This window comes from Nannochloropsis gaditana (genome assembly GCF_000240725.1).
Source record: "Nannochloropsis gaditana CCMP526 unplaced genomic scaffold scaffold068, whole genome shotgun sequence".
Lineage (NCBI taxonomy): Eukaryota > Eustigmatophyceae > Eustigmatales > Monodopsidaceae > Microchloropsis > Microchloropsis gaditana.
This window is the reverse complement of record NW_005803885.1, coordinates 11891-31335: the sequence shown is the minus strand read 5'-3', so window position 1 is coordinate 31335 and position 19445 is coordinate 11891. Positions and strand designations below refer to the sequence as shown.

Genomic DNA, 19445 nt, shown 5'->3' with positions numbered 1-19445 from the left:
TGCAAAGCGTTAAAATGCCACACCTCTAAAGCTTGAAGCGCGCGCACGACAATCTCTCGCGTGTGATCGCCCACACTGATCAATTAGCGCTCTGTAATGGTTCGTCTTCAGCCCTCGTGATCCCCCGGGTCCGCAGAAAGCGCTGACCAGTCTCGCTGGAAGAGGCCCCTCTCCATCGCCCGGACCGTCCCCGGAGGCTCACAAGGATACTCTTCTCTCTGCCCAGTAGGGCCCCCACGGGGTCGCGCTGCCCGTCGCGCCAAGCTAGCTGCGGCCATGCCGTCATCTATACCGAATACATGTGTCTCCAACATTCGTTGAATGGGAAGGTGGTAAAACGCTTTCTTACTTTGGGCTTGTACCTAGGACTTGAAACTTTTCCCAAGAAGGATGGTACGTTGCGTTCGTCCGGCCCATCTTCTCAGATAGGGCAAGGAAATGCGTGATATCCCAGAACGTGGACGCTAACGGACTGATTTCAGCAGCGTTATGAAGCACTTTGTTTTGAACTATTTGGCCTTTGTCTTAAAAACAGAAATCATGAGAAGCCCTGCAACCCCTGATCACCAAGACGAGTCGCACAATTTTCGGACCGGAAAAAAGGAGGGATTGGTGAGAAACGTGACAAGCCCTACTGTACGTCTTCGCTGCCCGTCTCCTCGAAGGAAAAAAATATCGAACAAGCTACTATTTAAGTGGAGTAATCGAGCACGGTGCAGCGAGGCCGCCACAGCGTTTGAGACTATGGCCACTCCCATTAAAAGTCCAACACAAAAAAATATGAGCCCCGATTCTGAAGTGGAGAGTCACAACTTTGAACCACATCACAGTGAGGTATGGAGAATACATGAGCGGAAACGGAGGCAGGTTGAATTTATCGACCCGCAGAGCGGCCGACAACGTGCCTTCATTCGATGGATGCTTACCGCCCTTTTGGCAATTTTAAGCGAGATTTTGTGCGTCGTAATCATTGCATGCACCGTCGAGTTGCAGGCTCTAAAATTTGACACAACGCTCAAAATCGCATCTCATCGCAAGTGGTATACCAGCGTGGCAGCTTTCTTTCTTTTTCTTACATTTTCTCTGCTATTTGCGGTGGTTGCTGGGGTCGTGACGCTTTTGCAGCCAGCTGTAGGAGGTTCAGGGATGGCAGAGGTAAAGAGTTACTTAAATGGCGTGAATCTTCCTCACGTAATGCACTTCAACACTTTATATGGCAAGGCTGTTGGGGTAATATTTGCGCAAGCTTCAGGATTGCCTTTGGGATTCGAAGGTCCCATTGTCTCTTGTTGCGCGATTTTAGGTTCTTTGTTTTCGCAAGGCAAAATTTGGGGCCTTGAGCGTCGACTTTCTTTTGAAGATTTCCGTAACGATAAGGAACGAAGAGATTTTGTCGCTTGCGCAACAGCGGGGGGTGTTGCTGCGGCGTTTGGAGCACCGATTGGAGGTGTATTTTTCGCATTGGAAGAAGGCGCATCCTTCATGACACTGAAATTGACATGGCGATGCTTCTTCTGTGCAATAGGAACTGCGCTAACTGGATATCTTCTACTTAGCGTCTTGCCTCCAGAATTTGTGAATCAGCTATCGTTTCTGGATCCGTTTCCTAATTCAGGCCCATTATACGAGCAAAAAGATTTGTCGATTTTTGCGGTCATGGGAGTACTAGGAGGACTCCTAGGGGCTGCTTTCAATCAAATGAATCGGCGCCTGACTGTCTTTCGCTTGGCTCATGTTACCACACCTCGTAAGAAAATGCTGGAGCTCATGAGCCTGACGACTTTGATGGCTGTTCTGTCTTTCGGCCTCCCGTTTGCCGGCCGGTGCCGCTCGCGTCCCCAGCTCGACACAACTACTGGAATTTATAGTTACGCCAGTACCTTGCGACCATTTTTGTGTGCGGGAGATGACAGCTACAACGAACTCGCTTCCTTATATTTACAGTCGTGGGACGACTCGCTTCGAATACTTTTTCACCTACCGATGCATCTTCAAAGTGGGGAGCCGGTTTTCTCGACTGCGGCATTATTGTGTTTCTTCTGTCCATACTTTTTCATGGCATTCATGACTTTTGGAGCTTCCGTGCCCTTTGGCCTTTTCATTCCCTCTTTATTGTCAGGAGCTGCATTGGGACGCGTCGTTGGTCAAGCCCTTCATCCTTTGGGAGGTTTTGCTGAACCAGGTGTTTACGCATTGGTGATGGCTTCTGCTGTGTTAGGTGGTATGTGTCGCATGACTATTTCGCTGGCTTTGATTCTGTTAGAGGCGACAGGAAATATGAATTTGCTTCTTCCGCTCAGCATAAGCCTATTTTTGTCAAGATGGGTCGGAAATGCATTCAACGAAAGTATCTACCAAATGCATATCCACCTCCGTAAAATTCCATTTTTGGAGCCCCAATGTCCACAAGAAGCCCGTGTTAGTGATCTGCGGGTGTGTGAGATCATGGCAACAGAGCCTTTGTGCTTGCATCCTGTTGACCAAGTTGGGAGGATTTACGAGCTGCTCGCCGCAACTGCGCATCACTGCTTTCCACTTCGTGAAGATGATTGTACAGTATTTGGAACTATTTCTCGTGACATACTTTGTTCACTTCTATTTTTGAAAGCCTTCAGCGGTGAAAAATCAGAATCTGTATTGCGCGATACGAGTGCTGCCGTGGTTACACCTGTCTTGCCCTACGAAAAGGTAGAACAGTTCTTCCCCCATTTTCCAAGCATTGCTACCATATGTTTGACGGAAAGCGAAAAAATTTCATGGATCGATCTGCGACCATACTGCGACACAGCACCATACCTCGTGACTGAGTCCACCGCCGTCCCCCGCGCCTATCGTCTTTTTCGCAATTTAGGATTACGACATTTATTGGTAATAAGTCGGAATGGGCATCTATCCGGCATCCTGACGCGACACGATTTGGAAGAAGAACATCTCATGGCGAGTTTGGCTCACAGTCCGATGCTTCTGAGTCGCAAGGTGTGGAAAATCACCAAGGATGCACTGATGCGGCAAGAAGACGGTGAATTAGATTCATATCATTCGCATGAAAGCCCTTCTGTATCGCCTTCAATGCCATAAGAATCGGAAATCTAATTAAAGAAATTAGACAAGTATGTGACGATTGTATTGACTGTGATCTATCGTGAACGGCTGGTGGAAAACATGCGTCGAGTATACTATATGGCCATTCCTGTCCATTGATTACTTAAGCTACGAAATAAGGCGTCGAGCAGAACTCCTTTGCTTCATCACAATAGGTGCAGGGAGGACAACACCTGGGTAATCAATTCGACCACAGCGTTCGCCGACCTGTCTTTTCCGTCATCCCCTTCCGACTCCATTTCAGGCCTACCAATTTTGAGCGTAAGATTCAATCGTTTCGACAACTTATGTATTACGATTTGAATCAAATACAAACGCCCCAATTCATGTTGCCCGTACAGGAAAAGTTTGAATACATCAGTCACCTCCCCGCTTGCCAAGCATTTTATACCCCGCGATAAAAGTGATGTCTCTAGTGTTGATAGCCCGTCCGTAGGAAGAACTGTCAAGTCTACATTGTAAGATATACTTTCAGGAAGTTCTGCCCACAAGTGTTGAAAGGTCTCCGGCTCCATTCGAAATGAGTCAATGAGCGCTAGGGTAGATGTACAAAAATCCTGTTGCGATGCACTCGGCGTTGTTATACGATCTGTTGGTACCGCGAGAGAAACACCCATGTCGCTCATGTCGAGGAGATCAGAGGAGGGACCTGTATAGGCGGTGCTACCTTCAGGATTTGTACTGCCTGCGCGTGAGGGCGACTCGCTTTCAACGCCGCACTCTACGCCGCCCCCAGGCAACAAGCTGTCATCAGCATGCAGGTCCAAGAGATTGTTTCCATTATTACCGCTGTCACCAATTTGGACACCCATCATGAAAGGCGTCAGGCTGGTTTCTGCAGGCTTAATCCGATACGAAGGGCTGACGAATTGAGAAGAAGGTTTTCCGTATATGACAGCCAATGTATTAAACTCACCGAAAAGCTTGTCACGCAAGCTGGTCATATCTCGCTCCTCCGCGAAAGTGCCTACGATCGTTGTACGGTTGACATCCATTTCGTGCTCGCCTAGAACCACACGCTTGGCCGCCTCTACGTCTGCCACTAGGAGACGGTAATACAGTAGAGCCCGGTCGTGGACGTCCTGAGACGTCAAATCATTGGTCGCAGCTGCCAGGAGGCGACCTAGCATGCTTTGCATTTCCGGAGGACGCTTAAAAAAAAGTTTCATTGCGGCAGTCAACAAGCTCAATTTGACCAATGCCGACGAAATGGTAGCGTAGCTATCAATTAACGGCTCCAAAAGGTACGGACCCTCCGGAAAATTCTTTCCACCGTACTCGCCAGTCATCCAGATTAGCGCAGCTTGAGCTTCTGGGTGATTATCAACGCGGCGCATGCAAGGCTGGAGGCGGGGTAGCGCCTCTGCCTTCCGCTCGGGATAGCGTCGAAGAATGTCCCTCATTACCAAGATTGTCTCAGGCCGCATGCTGTTCATGTCCACGTCCAAAAAGCCTACCAAGCGCTCCAGAACCATGCCTGCCGCGCTGGGCAAGCGAAAGGCAATGTTTCCGATGGCGCGAATCGACCGTCGCGACACCTCTTGGTCCACGTCTGTTGAATACTCGGCCAGCTCTGCGACAATGTCACCGACCGTTTCTTCGTTAGCGATGATGGCCAAAATATCGATTTTTTCGTACTTCACGAAAGTAGGTTCATTATACCGTACATAGAGCTGTCTATATTCGTCATCAAAAACACCAGGGGCGCGATGCACCATCGCCTCCAAGTGCTTTAAAATGCAATATTCCACCTCCGGGTTCCCTCCGGCCATGAGCGTGAGTAAAGGCGCCTTGACTCGCAAGTACACCTGCGGTTGAAGATCAGGTACTGCTGTAGTTAGGTGCAAGAAACACTTGATCGTGCTGAGAACCACCCCGCTGTTTGAGGTCCGCAGCACGGGGTCTAGCAAGTTCATGATGGTGAAGAGCTCCTCCTCGTCAGCAGGATGGTACTTCGCCACCAGCGCCAGAATTTGCGTCAGACCCCATTCGTTGAACTCCCCAAGCCGACCGAGAAGGTGCAGAATCAGGGGCTGGTTGACCGCCATGCCGCCCTCCTCCGCAGCCAGCATCTCCCCCAGCACTATCAGGCAATTGGTGACCACGTGCGGGTCCGGGTCCTGGATCATGTTGTACAGCAGATCCACGAAGTTTGCGGAACGGGCTACGTCAGGCGCAAGATGAAAGAGCTTCAGGATACCCATCACTCCGGTCTTGCGCACGTACGGGCTTTGGTCGGTCAATGCCCGCCGCAGAGGGGCGGAGATGTATTCCAGCATGGACGGCAGTCGTAGCGAGCAGAGGGCCCGCAGAGCCAGGCCTCGAACCATGGGGTCGTCCGCAGAACAGTCTCGCTGTAATGTGTTGACACACATAAGGGCAAGATCAGGTTTTGCATGGGCGTAATTGCACAGGTAGAGGTAGACCATTTTCTTAACAACAAGATCTGGCGTTTCTATTGCCAAGACCATCTCCGTGAAGAGCCGTGAAACGTCAATTCCCAGCGTCATATAGGCAATTACTTTTTTAATCACGTCCCGTTTTCGCTTCGGGTCCTTTTCCACGGCCAGCGTTTTCAGAAGTTGCTTCAATTCACTGACTTCTCCTTTCTTGGTATCTACAAAGTAGGCGGGCGGGTTTTGTTGCTGATGTTGACCGGGCAAAGGCGAGGGGTGGCTTTGGCGGGATTGGGGAAGCGGTGCACTCATTGTCATAACTACTGTTCGTGTTCCTGGTGGAATTGTAAAAAATTAAAAAAAAAGACAGATACATGAGTGAGGGGCGGTCCAGATGACAAAGAGCTCCGGAAGACGGCAAGCATGAATCAGAAATAATCTGACAGCGAGGAAAATATATCGCACGTGCACTTCGCTCGGAAATGAGAAACGTTTACTGCATTGATCTGTATTGTGTCTTCCTACGGATGGTTGTTTTTCTCGCTGTCTTCATTACCCTCTCTCAGCGACTGAGCGTGTCCTCGGCTCCTCCGCTCTACCTCCAGCACCGTGGCTCAAAAAAGGGGGGGGCGGGAAATAGAATCAGTAAGGGGCAGCAGTCCTTCGGTCTGCATGCAGCACAAGCTTACGGTGACAGGCTACTTCCACGAATCACAATCGTGTCAGACCCCACGAAATGTGCCAGCACGCGGGAAGGCTGGCAAGCAGGAGGAGGCCTGCTCCTCGCGCCCTCCCTCACGAGGCCTCAGCTCCGCCGGCCCCCCGTGGGGTGAATTAGGAGAGGGTATTCCAACGCTCAAATGCCCGCTGTTCCGGCCACGGCACAGGAAATATAGCCCACCGTTTGTGGAAGCTGCAGGAGCATATCTTGCCGGTATGTAGAACCATCGGTCTTTGCATTAATTAACGGAGATGTAGCTGGTCTTATCCGTGAAGCGGGTTCGAGATCGTATCCTTTGCACCGCCTACCATGTCTTGCTGTTTTCCTGTGAATAGAGCGCACGTCCTTACCAAATTGTCCGCGCACTGATTGAACTACTCTTTCTTGTCCAATACAACAGTCGAAACCAAAGGAAATCATGCCGGGAGAGGTACGTGGATATGAATGGGGATGGTTTGGGGTTTTTTCTGCACCGAACAAGAAAACTTCGAATGATGAATCTTTGTTTGCCATCATGTACCCGGGTCTCGGAGACATGGGAAAAGCAATACGACGTTTCGTGTTAGTGAGCCTGAGTGGTTGGCCTGGTGCGTTGGTACTAAGGTTTCACTGATTTGTGACTTGTCATCCTGTTGCCTCATCCTAGGTCCTTCGGGTCGGTGTGATTGGAGTGGGGCGAATCGGTCGCGTTCACATCGAGACGATCCAATCCATCAAGAATGCTGTAGTTACTATGGTTGCCGATATTTGGGAGGAAGGGGCGAGGCAAGTCTGCGAGCAGTACGGCATCCCCAAGTACGTGAAGGATTACAAGGATCTCATCGCCGCCGCGGATGTAGACGCCGTACTCATTTGCTCGCCTACGGATCAGCACGCTTCTCAAATTATCGAAGCATCGCGTGCGGGCAAAACAATCTTCTGTGAAAAGCCCATTTCTTTAAATTTGGAGATCATTGATGAGGTGTGCAACGTGGTTGAAGAGACGGGTGCTCTGTGTATGGTAGCATTTCAGCGCCGTTTTGATCCCACCTTTCGCCGTCTGCAAGCTGCGGTGACAAAGGGTGAAATTGGTGACGTCCACATGATCGCCATCACCTCGCGAGACCCGGGCCCGCCGCCGGTCGCCTATATTGCCCAGTCGGGAGGCTTGCACTGCGACATGGCCATCCACGATTTCGACATGGCACGCTTCATCACTGGGTCCGATATAGTCGAGGTCTTCACCAAGGGCGACTGTAAGATAGACCCGGCAATTGCGGAGGCTGGCGACATCGATACCTCGCTGGTAGTGCTCAAGTTTGCAAATGGCGTCATCGGCACTATTTCGAATTCCCGGAAGGCCACCTACGGCTACGACCAGCGCGTGGAAGTGTTCGGCTCGAAGGGCATGATTCAGTCTGAAAACCTGCGCCCTAATATGTGCACGCTGGCCACGGCAGAGTCCGTGCACCAGGACCTGCCTTTCAATTTCTTCATGGACCGCTACACCGAGGCCTACAAGGTGGAGATGGAGGAGTTCGTCAAATGCGCACTTGCCGGCTCAAAACCCCCTTGCGGTGTCGCAGAGGGGCGTGCCGCCACGAAGGTAGCGATGGCTGCCGCGGCCTCCATGAAGTCGAACGCCCCTGTTGCGCTCTAAGGCATCGACGCAGAGATGCGTGTTGGATGCCGCCGACCTCATCTCTCCCTTTGCGCATGATTACAGCCAGGATCGCTAGTCTTGGGTATAGGTCGCGGGGAATATATGAAGCAAAGAAAAGGTTATACGAGTAACGCACGATCAAGGCAATCAGTCGCACGGTTGTCTTCACACTCGTTGGGTTTGTTACGAAAGCGGAGGCGGAATGGGGTGGGGAGTGTGCTTGAGAATCGTTAACTTTGGATGAAGAGGTTTTGAGCCCGACCCGAATGTCTGGAAGCGAACTACGAAACGAATAAGCTTCTCGCATAAAACGGACAAATTTTATTTTTCAGCAGTGCTTTTTGTAAAAAATACGTCATCTTTACGCATCCACCACCCCCGTTTGGCTCCCTATGGACATGACAACAGCTGCTTCGTTTTCGTACCTTAGATCCTTCATAACGGCATCAGCTTTATTTGCCAGGGAGCCGTCTTCGTCATCGTCGTCGCTATCCGCGGGTAGCATTGCCACGCTCTTGATAATGTTTCCCTCGTCTAGGCGTTGCACACGGACACCTGTAGCCGTGCGACTCTGCAAAGCGATAGCAGCCACGCGTTGACGCACGATTGTACCTTTTTGAGTAGACAGCACAACCTCGTAGTCGTCGGAGCAAGCGCGCATGCATGCCAACGAGTCTCCACTCCCGGCCTTGAATTTGATGGCGATAACACCCATACCGCCACGCCTCTGTACCTTGAAACTGTCAGCACTGACTCGCTTCCCGTACCCGGCTGTTGTCACGGCCAATAAATACTGTCCATTTGATCCACTTCCACAATCACCGGGCCCATCGACATCGACAGCAGCATCGGGACGCAGCACGGTAATATCAACCATCTCGTCCGTTTTACGAAGCTTGATGGCGCTGCAACCCCGAGAGGTGCGTCCCGTAGGTTTCAAATCCGCCGAAGCAAAACGCATGGAGTAGCCCTTCCGTGTAGATATTAGGATGTCATCCTGGTCAGTGCAACGCCGAGCCCACCCGAGAGTGTCGCCTTCGCCTAGACTGATTGCGATGAGGCCACGTGAAGTTAATTTTTTGAAAGCATCCACTGGAGTCTTCTTGATAAAGCCCTGCTTAGTTAGTAGAACAAGGAACTCGTCCGCCTGAAAACTCTCCCCTAGAGGTATGACGCTTGAGACATGGTCGTCCGAAGAGAGGGGCAGCACCTGGGGGAGGGGCACGCCCTTGGAGACACGAGAGGCGACAGGGACCTGGAAAGCCCTGATGCCAAAGGCAACCCCTTTTTCAGAAATAAAAACGACGTGATCATGATCGTTGCAAGCAAAAAAGTGGTTGACCAGATCGTCCTGGGACATACGCGCCCCTGCCTTGCCTCGAGTTCCGCGGCGCTGCTGCTCAAAATCATCAAGAGGCATGCGTTTTATGTAGCCAGCCTCGGTTACCATCATGACTGAGCGATCGTTGGCCAAAAGGTCAAGCTCTGTTAAAGCGCCGGCATGGGCGCGGATAGAAGACCGACGGGGCACCGCGTGCTTCGCGCGAATTTCCCGGAGCTCCTGTTTCATGACATCGAACACCTTCTCGTCTTGTCGCATCATGGCCTGGAAGTCCTCGATTTGACCCCGGAGCTGTTCCCTCTCGGCCCGAAGTTTGGCATCCTCTAAAGCTGTCAACCGCCCCAAGGTAAGGGCCAGTATTGCTTGAGCCTGAGCCTCGGACATGTCGTACTGCGATCCCATTAAGGTCGCCTTGGCGGCCGCTGTGTCTTTCGCTCGGCGAACAAGCTCAACGACGTCGTCAATCCGATCTAGCGCCCGAATAAGACCCTCGACCACGTGATCACGCGACTCCAACTTACTCAATTCGTGCTGCGTGCGCCGTCGAATTGTCTTGAAGCGGAAGTCGATGAAGGATTGAAGCGATTCTCTGAGCGTCAGGCGCTGCGGCTGCCTCCCATCGTTGGCGAGGGCCAGAAAATTGCCCGGGAAAGAGCTTTGCAAAGCAGTCTTTTTGAAGAGATTATTTTCCACCACGCTAGGCATGGCATCGCGCTTCAATTCAATGACAACACGGATGCCCTCCCGGTCGCTCTCGTCTCGCAGGTCGGAAATGCCCTCCATTTTCTTCTCATTCACCATATCTGCGATTTTTTCCAGGAGAGAAGCTTTGTTGACTTGATATGGAAGCTCTGTCACCACAATTGCGTTGCGTACTTGCCGCCCCCCCCCCATGGGTATGGTCTCCATGTGCGTTTTGGCCCGCATCACGATGGAACCTGAACCATTCGTGTACAGCTTACGAGGGCCCTCCAAGCCCATGATGTCCCCGCCGGTGGGAAAGTCGGGCGCTGGTATGAGACGCAAAAGCTTGTCGTCGGATAATGATGGGTCCTCGATCAACGCCAAGGTCCCGTCTAGCACCTCGCCCAGGTTGTGGGGTGGTACGTTGGTTGCCATGCCAACGGCGATGCCCGTGGCACCGTTTAACAGAAGCATCGGGACACGTGCCGGTAGAACCAGTGGCTCTACCTCATTGCCGTCGAAATTTGGTGCGAAGTCGACCGTGTCCAAATTGATGTCTTTTAGCAAGGCGTCTCGCGCGAGGAGCGACAGCTTGCACTCCGTGTAACGCATGGCTGCGGCCGGGTCGTCGTCCACGGACCCAAAGTTACCATGCCCCGCCACCAATGGCGCGCTCATAACAAAATCTTGAGCCATGCGCACTAAAGCATCGTAGACTGAGGCATCCCCGTGAGGATGGTACTTTCCTAAGACCTCGCCAACCACGCGCGCGCATTTGCGGTATGAGGATTCAGGTTGCAAATTTAGGACGTGCATGGCGAAGAGAATGCGGCGGTGAACTGGTTTGAGGCCGTCTCGAGCATCGGGAAGGGCTCGGCCTAGGATAGTGGACATGGCATACTGCATGAAGGAGGAGGAAAGCTCCAAGTTCAGCTCAGTGGGCAGGACCTTGTCCCCGTACCCGCTATCCCCACCGGCAGCTGATATGCTTTGTGATTCACCGCCCATCTTCTCACCATTCCCACCGCCGAAGTCCCGAAGAATTTCGGGCTCACGAGGAATCCCGTCGTCGTCGCTACCATCACCTTGCCTTGACGAGAGTTTGACACTCAAGCGTGTCTTCTTGTTCCGCATACTCCGGGCTCCACCTCCACCATCTCTCGAAAATTTGCTGAGCCCTCGGGCGGCTTGCAAGGTCCATCTGCTACCCCTTTCTGGCACGAGTCGCGGGTTTAAAGCAAGTGTAGGGACAAATGATGGAGGCCAAGGTTGTAAATGAAAACCGAAACGACCACCTCTTCGCGCTGACTTCAAGACGGCCGAGACAGATGCTGCGAACATGAGAATGGCAGAAGCAAGCGACCGAGAACGCATACGTAATTGTAATTAGAGCGGGCGTCGTCGTCCGTGGTTGCTAGTTTCTTGGGAACTTGTGGTAACACTGAAGAGTGCTCTACCTTGTAGTCGAGACGAAATTAGGCTTCAACTCAAATATGCTGCACATCTTTGCCATTGACCCACTGTGGCATAATTGCAGAGCCTCTATGTAATGCGTAGAGCAATCATGTAAGGAAATCATCCAGAAATGAGTCTTTGTTTCAACTGCGAACAGCACGATGACAAAGGAAATGCTGGGTTGCAAGCAAAAGCAAGGTCGAAAAAAGAGGGTCGAGAACGAGCGTGCGGCGACGACAAAAGGGCCAGTGATGACATCGGACAATTATTATTTGCCAACTACAAAACTGGTAGGCGTGCTAAAAAGAAAGCACCAGATGCTCGTAGCTCACTCGCATCGGATTGCCGAGTTCGAGCACAGAGAGTCTCTACCGCCGACCGCAGACGGGGCGACCGTCGACGCCCTGGTTCGCGCAATTTTTGGGCCTCCGAGCGCAGTCGTCCGGTGGAAGAGAAATGGGCCGGACTTGACCTTGGCAAAACATTTAACTCGGTCACACACTTCACTTTCATAACGTAACAAGGTACATTTAGGTACAAGCAATAATTGACCACCAACAAGAACAACACAAACGCCGCATTCTGAAAGTGTAATCCCCCCAAAGCCGAGCAAAGAACAACTTTCTATCAAACGGGTTCGACAGAGTCGGGCTTCGGACTAGCAGGAATTTGTTGCACGAATAAGTTGCATGCATGCAGCCGCCATAGACACTAAAGGCATCTGAAGATCGATTGTTGATGTCTGGAAGCTCACCCTCAAGTTCCGAAGGCTTTCGCTGGTGCGAGGTGCGGTGCAATAAGTGGCAACGCGCTGGAGCTGAGAGGACACGGGGATGGCTTACATTTTCCATGCATGTACTAGTATTTATTCTCATGTCGTTTATTTTTCTAAAATATACTGGACTCGTTTTGCGAAACCCGGCACCTTTATGCAGCTGGCGGCTTTCCCAGAGTTTGAATGTTGCATGGACTGATACTCAAGCTTCTCACCATTCCATGGTTATGTTCCTAAATGAAGGCGAGGAGTATACAGTTGAAAGCGAATCGCTACCTTACTCTCGATTTTTCTCCTTTCAAACGTACTCCCTCGACGGTAAAACGTCCTACGGAATTCTGCGAGATGCTGAGATTGTTTCCCAAAACGGCCCAAATCTATACGCAAATATGAGTGCAGCTGCGGGCGGGGAGAAGCAAGGTGGATACACGCTTTACTTAACACCGGATGGATCCAAGGGATACCCAAACGAATTGCAAACCCTCAAATATGGGCAGAAAAGCGGCTTCTTCGTTCTCATTTTCCGCATTTACGATGTCGGCGATTTTCCCCATCCGATGGCGCCGTGGGCCCATCTGTCTCGAGGCGATGCCCGACAACCACAGCGATGGGGCTGGACACCGCCGCCTCGAGTGTCTGTCCGTCGTACGATGCGCCAAGGGTCGTGGCGTGAGATTCCGTCTTGCGTAACGCGCCAAGGCCCTGGCGGAAAACTCTGGAGCAAAACATATATTCTCGGCCTCACGAACCGCCTAGAGGATATCTTCCCTCCAAGCCACTCATATACAGGATTTATCAAGCCTCTTCGTCAGAACAATTTCCATCTGCCGCACGATCACTTGTTTTCTTCTGTAGACACTCGGACTTTGGTATCTGCGGCGGCAATCCCCGCTGTTGACGTGGGTGATGTATGGGCTCGTGTTGAGGCCAAACTCCCACGCACGCCTTCCTCACTCTATTCGCCACCATTCATAGCCAACCAGAGTGATTATGACGTACGCTATATTTCGTTTACCAGCGCCTCTCGTGCCTTTCCTTTATGGACCTTCGAGACCCTGACGGACAAGAGCATACGGCAGCATTACGAGTCGCGCCTGCGAGGCCCCCACGAGCAGTGGGACGGACGCTTTTCTCTTTGGATCGGGCCTGTGAATGCTCCTCCTCCGGAGCAAGCTCGTCTCGAAAATGCTTTAATCATGAGATGGGGTGAGGTCGCAAGACCCGCTCTTCTCTACAATCAGCTTTTGTCTAGCTCCCGAGCAGCGTCAGGCGCAGCTCCACCGACGCTAGCCAACGTGGTGGTCAATGAATGCCCGCGTGCTGCGGAGCATGATAACCACGACGAGGAAGACGAGGACGGCTCCTTCATCAATGAGGGAAATGTGTGCTGTTTGAGTGAGCCAAGAGGTATGCCGACCTTTTGTCGAATGCCTGAATTTTTACATTTAAACCTGCGCGAGTATTTTCCAGCTGTAACTTTCTTCTCATATGAAACTCAGGATGAGCACGGGCCTACACTGCGGAAAATTTCTATGTAAAAAATCAGTGATAGTATGCTTTGTGATGCGTGTATGTGCAGAAGCATGTCCAGCGGAGGTCAACGGTCTTTCCGGTGTGAACCAGTTGCCCGTTCCAACACACTGGTGCCGCGACAGTCAAATGTAGATAAATGCGCGCTTTCGAAGGATTGATAATAACAAGTACCTTCATTTGGGCCCGGTACTGGACGATCGTACGTTCTCCCATAAACGGCGAGTGCGAAAAGCCTAAACGCACATTTTACTGGTATCAGACAACAACATTTTGAAAGCCATCTGCATGCCATGTGGGTCCGCAATACCCTGATTTGCCATCGTATATTCTTTGTGAATAGATGCAATATTTTCTTTTTTCCAGGCCCTTACTGTCAATACCTGGATACACATGACGATAAATGATGCACAATATATGCGAGGCATCCCCGAAGGGTATTCCACACCCTTTCCAATGATGATGACTTTTCGACATTGCTTAAAAGCTATTGTAATGGATACTACATATAATCTCATTAAACAGCAATGCATGATTTTTCTTGTGAGGCAATCCGCTCACGTTGTTTCAGCCTCCTCATCATTCCTCATTCTCAGTTCATGTACACAGTCCCCACGCAGGCTGCGTGGACTACTTCAGTAACTACCAATGGCCGACCGGCGATGTATGAGAAGACAAAGTATATAACGAGCACTTTGACTGAACACAAATTTAAATGGAAGACAGGCCTTGCAGGACATCTCTCCTAGCTTTGCACTAAGCTTTGCACTATTCTTCTCGTATGAAGATGACCATGATGGACAGTCGGCCTCAACTCGCATCCCACCCTCTGCTTTCTTCTTCTTGTCGTAGACGCATTCGGTGCACCTCTTCCACCATATCTTCCGTCACCAAGCTTCCTGACGATACCTCGTACAAAGTTTCTAGTATCTGCCCTGCCGCTTGCTGCACGTAGTGGCCCCCGTCGTCACCATCTGTTTCCGAAGGAGGAAAGTTTCTTCCCTTCAGCTGACTGGCAAGTTTGGCAACGATGCAATCATCTCCATCCCCCTCTTCCATCCCATCAATGAGTGCGGCCCCCAGCACGTCCGGTGGCACGGTCCTGAGCGCCTGCAGACAGGCCACACGCACGGTGTAGTCTTCGTCCCACAGCCGCTTGCTCATGGCTTGTACGACACGAGCCTCACCATGAAAATGCAAGAAACTCTCTCCAGCCCTCGTGTGCTTCTCCACAGACATGTCGTCCCTCTTCTTGTGGCCCGCTTTTTCTTCTAACCGCGACAGTGCCATGAGTGCAGCGATTCGGGCGAAGGGGAACGGCTGGTTTAGGCACCCCAACAAGTGTTCAAGCGTGTCTTGCAAAAGTAGATGCGAAGGATAGGTGCTTAAGACGCTCACAGCCTTCCATCGAACGTATTTGTCGGGATCCGTAAAGCAACGGATAGCTTTCGTCGCCTGCTCCTGAAGCATTTTCTCCACACCACCATCCTCACCGTTACAGGCATCGCTGGCGGCAAGACCTCTCTCCAAGATGCTCTCATTCTTGAGAACCCAACTGTTTATGCTATCTCTACCATTGTCCTCGGTGCTCTTGATCTCCGCAGTTTCTGCTTGGCCGTGAACCGGATCAACTGTCCCCGTCTGCCTGAAGTTAGACCCTCCGCCGTCCGGTACTTCGCCTTCACAATCCTTTTCAATCAAAAATCGGTGCACATTCTTCTGAAGCAGGTCGAGTGCTGCCCATCGGACGTCGCTAGATTCCAGGTCCATAAGCGCGGTGGACAAGATGTCCGGTAGATGCCCCTGAGTCCAGGTGGCTGAGAGATAGGCCAATGCACTCAGACTCGTCACCCGGATGGACGGGGCTGGGTGGAATATAAAGGACAGTAGGGCATCAGCGTACGAATCTAGGGTTGTCGTTGGCACGTGAGCCAGCACCGCTACCACTCCGCGTCGGACGTCGGCATCTTCATCGTCCAGGTGCACGGTGATGCGGCCGAGTAGGGCAGTCAAGAGGCCAACAGGGGAAAGCTTTTGGAGGAGAGAGAGAGCACAGCGCTTGGATAAGGCGCCCGAACCATCCAATAACGTTACCAAGGTCGACATGTTGTTGACCAGAACCTGAGGTTCCAAACATGGAATCGATGAGTGCTTTGCGTGACTTCTGAGTCGGATGCGAGTATTTTGTAGTGCGCACTTATCGATACCGATGAGAGCACCTTTTCAAAGGCATCAGACATTTTGGTCAAGGCTCTCGCAAATTTTTTTCGGAAGAGCGCTCTCAGTAAGTAAACATCTGAGGAACTGACACAAAGTGCTTGGGCGGGTTAGGGTTAGGGTTAGGGTTCGTGAATCCTGCCCCTTTTCAGTGCTTACCTTGGCATCTACGTGTAGAAGCGCCTGCTTGGCGTACAGGCGCTCATATATGTTACTGGATTGCAAATAGGGCGCAAGCCCGACCAGACATAGCCCTGTCCCCGTGCTGCTCGACGTCCCGGTATGAAGAGGAGAGGTCTCGGTCATGGTGGGAAGGGGGGCTAGCACGGGAGGGAGAGCGCTGGGAGCACCCCGCCGCCTCCTCCTGCGCGCTAGGCCCTGTATAGCCCCCGTCTTTTGGCAGCACGGACACCTACTCTGGAGATAAGCATGATTTGTTTGCTACCGTGAGCTTCCATGTGGGAGAGAGATATCGAAATCATTTCTTCGTGCAGATTGCCTCCGCGACCTCGGCGACCAGGCCCCTCTCATCAGCCGAGTCGTCCCACCTGCGCAGACTCTCCATCATACCCTCCTTTCATGCGATAACTCCCTTCAACCACCTACGCCTCGTTTCATACAGTGCTATGTCCTTTTCGGTGCTGCATTGGGCGTGGCAAAAGGCCAGGAGCAAAGTGGTGGCGGCCGTCGTACCTCGCTTGTCCCCTCTTCACGTGTCTCTCCAGTGTGATCCTTCCAAGGGCGCGGTCTCACTACCCACAAATGTTTGTGTACGCGGGAAGCACGGAGCAAAAAGTCATCAGGGAGCCAAGAAGCGTTTCCGACTGCTCAAATGCGGCGAGATAGTTCGAGGTCACGCCGGCAAAAGTCATAATACGGGGCATCGCAGCTCTGTCCAAATGTCGCGGCTCCGCGTAAGCACAACTGTTGCCCCAACTTTCGTAAGGCGCATCCGAAGGCTAGTGTTGGGTCTTTAAAAGAAATAATCTAAAATTAAAGTGCCTGCTCGCGACTTTACGAGCGGATGTGACGGTACCGGGCCTTTGCACTCGCTTCTCTCTCCGTTGAGGACATGTCAGCATATTCCACGAGGCCCTCTGGACGGTTCTTCACGAGAGCTCAAGAGCGCATATGATGAGGTTCCATGGATATCGTCATGCAACTTCTGTAAAACATCGTACGAAAGTGGGTGTTCCCAAGTCAAATCCTTTTTTTTTTTAGGAATTCCCTCAAGAGGTTTCAAATCTCTGTCTCGTGCACAGAAGAAAAGTATCAATTAAGCCCCAAGCCGCAGGTTGCCCGACACGCTCAAATGAATGGGTGGTTTACTTTGATTTCAAAGTGTTGTCTACAGACTCTATTTCACAGCAGGTTGAAAAAACTACAAAATATTACGTTTCATACAAGAGGTGCATCGCTAGAGAAACTTTGTAGCGGTGTGAAGCACCCTGAGCAAGGATCTGTTTTCTACTCTTTCTTATCCACCCCTAGTCGAATTCGTCGTCCGACATTGTCCCCGACATCTCGCCTGGCGGCGTGACGATGAGGCTGACAACGACCTGAAGGGGGAAAGCAGATCGGAGCGTAATCAGTCGGAGTTCCTTCCCACCTCGCCGCGACAGTCAGGGCTATCAAACCCAAAGCATTGAGCACTCCCTCAATTACAGTGCCCCTTCTCACTCTGTTACCCCTCTACAAACCTGCAGCGACGTCAAGGCATAGCCCTCGGCGCCGAGCAGAGCCCCAGTGTCGCAGGTCTGGTCGATGAAGGCCAAATGGGCGGGCAAGGCAGGTATCCGCGCCGACCGCACAACACCCGCCAAGGCCGGTAGGAGATCATCCGCGCTCGTGACCACGCGCCCCTCTCCCAGAGCCAAACAGCTCTGCAGCACTCGCGCAACCTTCTTACGGCCTGTCACCTCCTGGCTCATCCCCACGAGCTCCTGAACCGCCCGGTGGAACGGATCCTCATTTTGGGCCCCCGCACCATCCATTCCTCGCTCCTCCCGCGCGTCTGGCTCCCGCAGGTACCAGCCTTCGAGGGCGCTGCTCCGAGACCGGGCCTGCTCCTGGCACTCTCCCAGCACGGAGGGGTAGAGCGTGGTCATTATCTCCGTCTCCACGGCCACAAAGGCGTCCTCGCAGGCTTCCATAGACGGACCCAGGAGTCCGGGCACGTACTCCATCAGTGTGAGCGACACCTCCTGGATGATGGCGGCCGCGTCCTGGGAGCAGGATCCTGTAGCCACACCCGCCACCGGCATGTCGGCTCCCTCCCATTCCCTGCCACTGCGCGACGCATCAACGGATGAAGAATTACAGCCCCGAAAACCATCCGAGCCTGCGGGCGCCGTGGCCGCATGCCGCGCAACAAATTGATCAAGACAGGCGGCCCATAGCCCCCCCGGGGGCGTCTCGGGACAGCGCAAAATCTGTTCTATAAGACACGACACGCGCTTCCTTTCTACCATTCCCTTCCCATGAGGACCTTGACAGCGCTCTTTTGTGTTTTCTTCGTTTCCTAGCTCCAGGAAGGCGGCCAGGCTCATCGGCGGTTCTCGGCAGCTCACGGACCTCTTCCACCGTTGCGCCAGGTGGGACCACGCCATGGCCACAGGTGGTGGCGGGACTGCCATATCCACGCTCCCGCTCAAAGTCTTCGACCATCTTTCACCCCAGTACCTCTGCCCTCCGGCCCCATCCTCTTCCTGGCAGCTCGCGCCCTTCCCCCCCGAGGACCCTCCCTCGGGCGTCGAGATCTTTAGAAGGCTTGCGACAGCTGCCCGCGCTCCGACCTCGTTGGCATCACCACCGATCATGTTTCCCATCAATTTTCCCACCTGCACGAGGGCGTCGTAAGTGATGCCACGCGCACCGGCATTGACTTTGACCAAACCGGTTTCGACCGAGCTACTCGTCCCTCTTCCAACCCCAGGCTCAGGCCCGTCCCCGATCTCTATCCGCTCTGCTCTTCCCTCTTCCTTGTCTTCGATCACAGAACGTCCATCACGAGCAGTGGATTGATCCTTTTGGAAACGCTCTCGTCGTGCCTGCTTCTCCTCCGTCGGTTCTTCTGCGCGACCGTGTGTTTGCGAAACACTTGACTCCCTCTTATCAGCCTTCTTCTCATCCGCTACTGCTGTCTCATGGGGACCTGTCTCCGTGCTTGCCATGTGTACATATTCTCTGGGGGTGGCAATGCTACTGAGGAGGCCACTAGGGTCGTGGAGACCACGGTAGTTTCCGCACGGCACCTTAGTAATGCGCATGACGCACTGTCGGTGCACAATGATGCCACATAAGAGGCAGTGACAGGCAACAGAGAAGGGTCCAAATACAGGAGCCTCGCAAGAAAAACAGACGCGCGGCCGCAGAGCTCGATAGCGTGCGTACGAATGCCCGTGCAACGGGTGCCGCAGACCGGACTGGCACATCATCCGCAGCGCCAGCAAGACCTCTTCCTCTGCCCTTTCCTCTGCAGCTGAGGGTTCATGTTTTTCGTGACGCATAGATATATTATTACAAGTCCGACGGTCCACCGCTACGCCGTTCTTCCCGTCAGCATCTCGAGCTCGTCGCCA

General features: G+C 52.5%; 2 protein-coding genes across 2 annotated transcripts; both read left to right on the top strand.

The window, feature by feature from the left end:
• Positions 1–1109: 1109 nt before the first annotated feature.
• NGA_2122920 (chloride channel protein 7) lies at positions 1110–1367 on the top strand (the record flags this gene model as incomplete). Its single annotated transcript, XM_005855957.1, has 1 exon — positions 1110–1367. A coding segment is annotated over one exon (258 nt), but the record flags the coding sequence as incomplete, so codon positions are not given.
• NGA_2007220 (chloride channel 7) lies at positions 1351–3112 on the top strand (the record flags this gene model as incomplete). The annotated part of the gene is made up of 1 exon (XM_005855952.1): positions 1351–3112. A coding segment is annotated over one exon (1728 nt), but the record flags the coding sequence as incomplete, so codon positions are not given.
• Positions 3113–19445: the final 16333 nt, after the last annotated feature.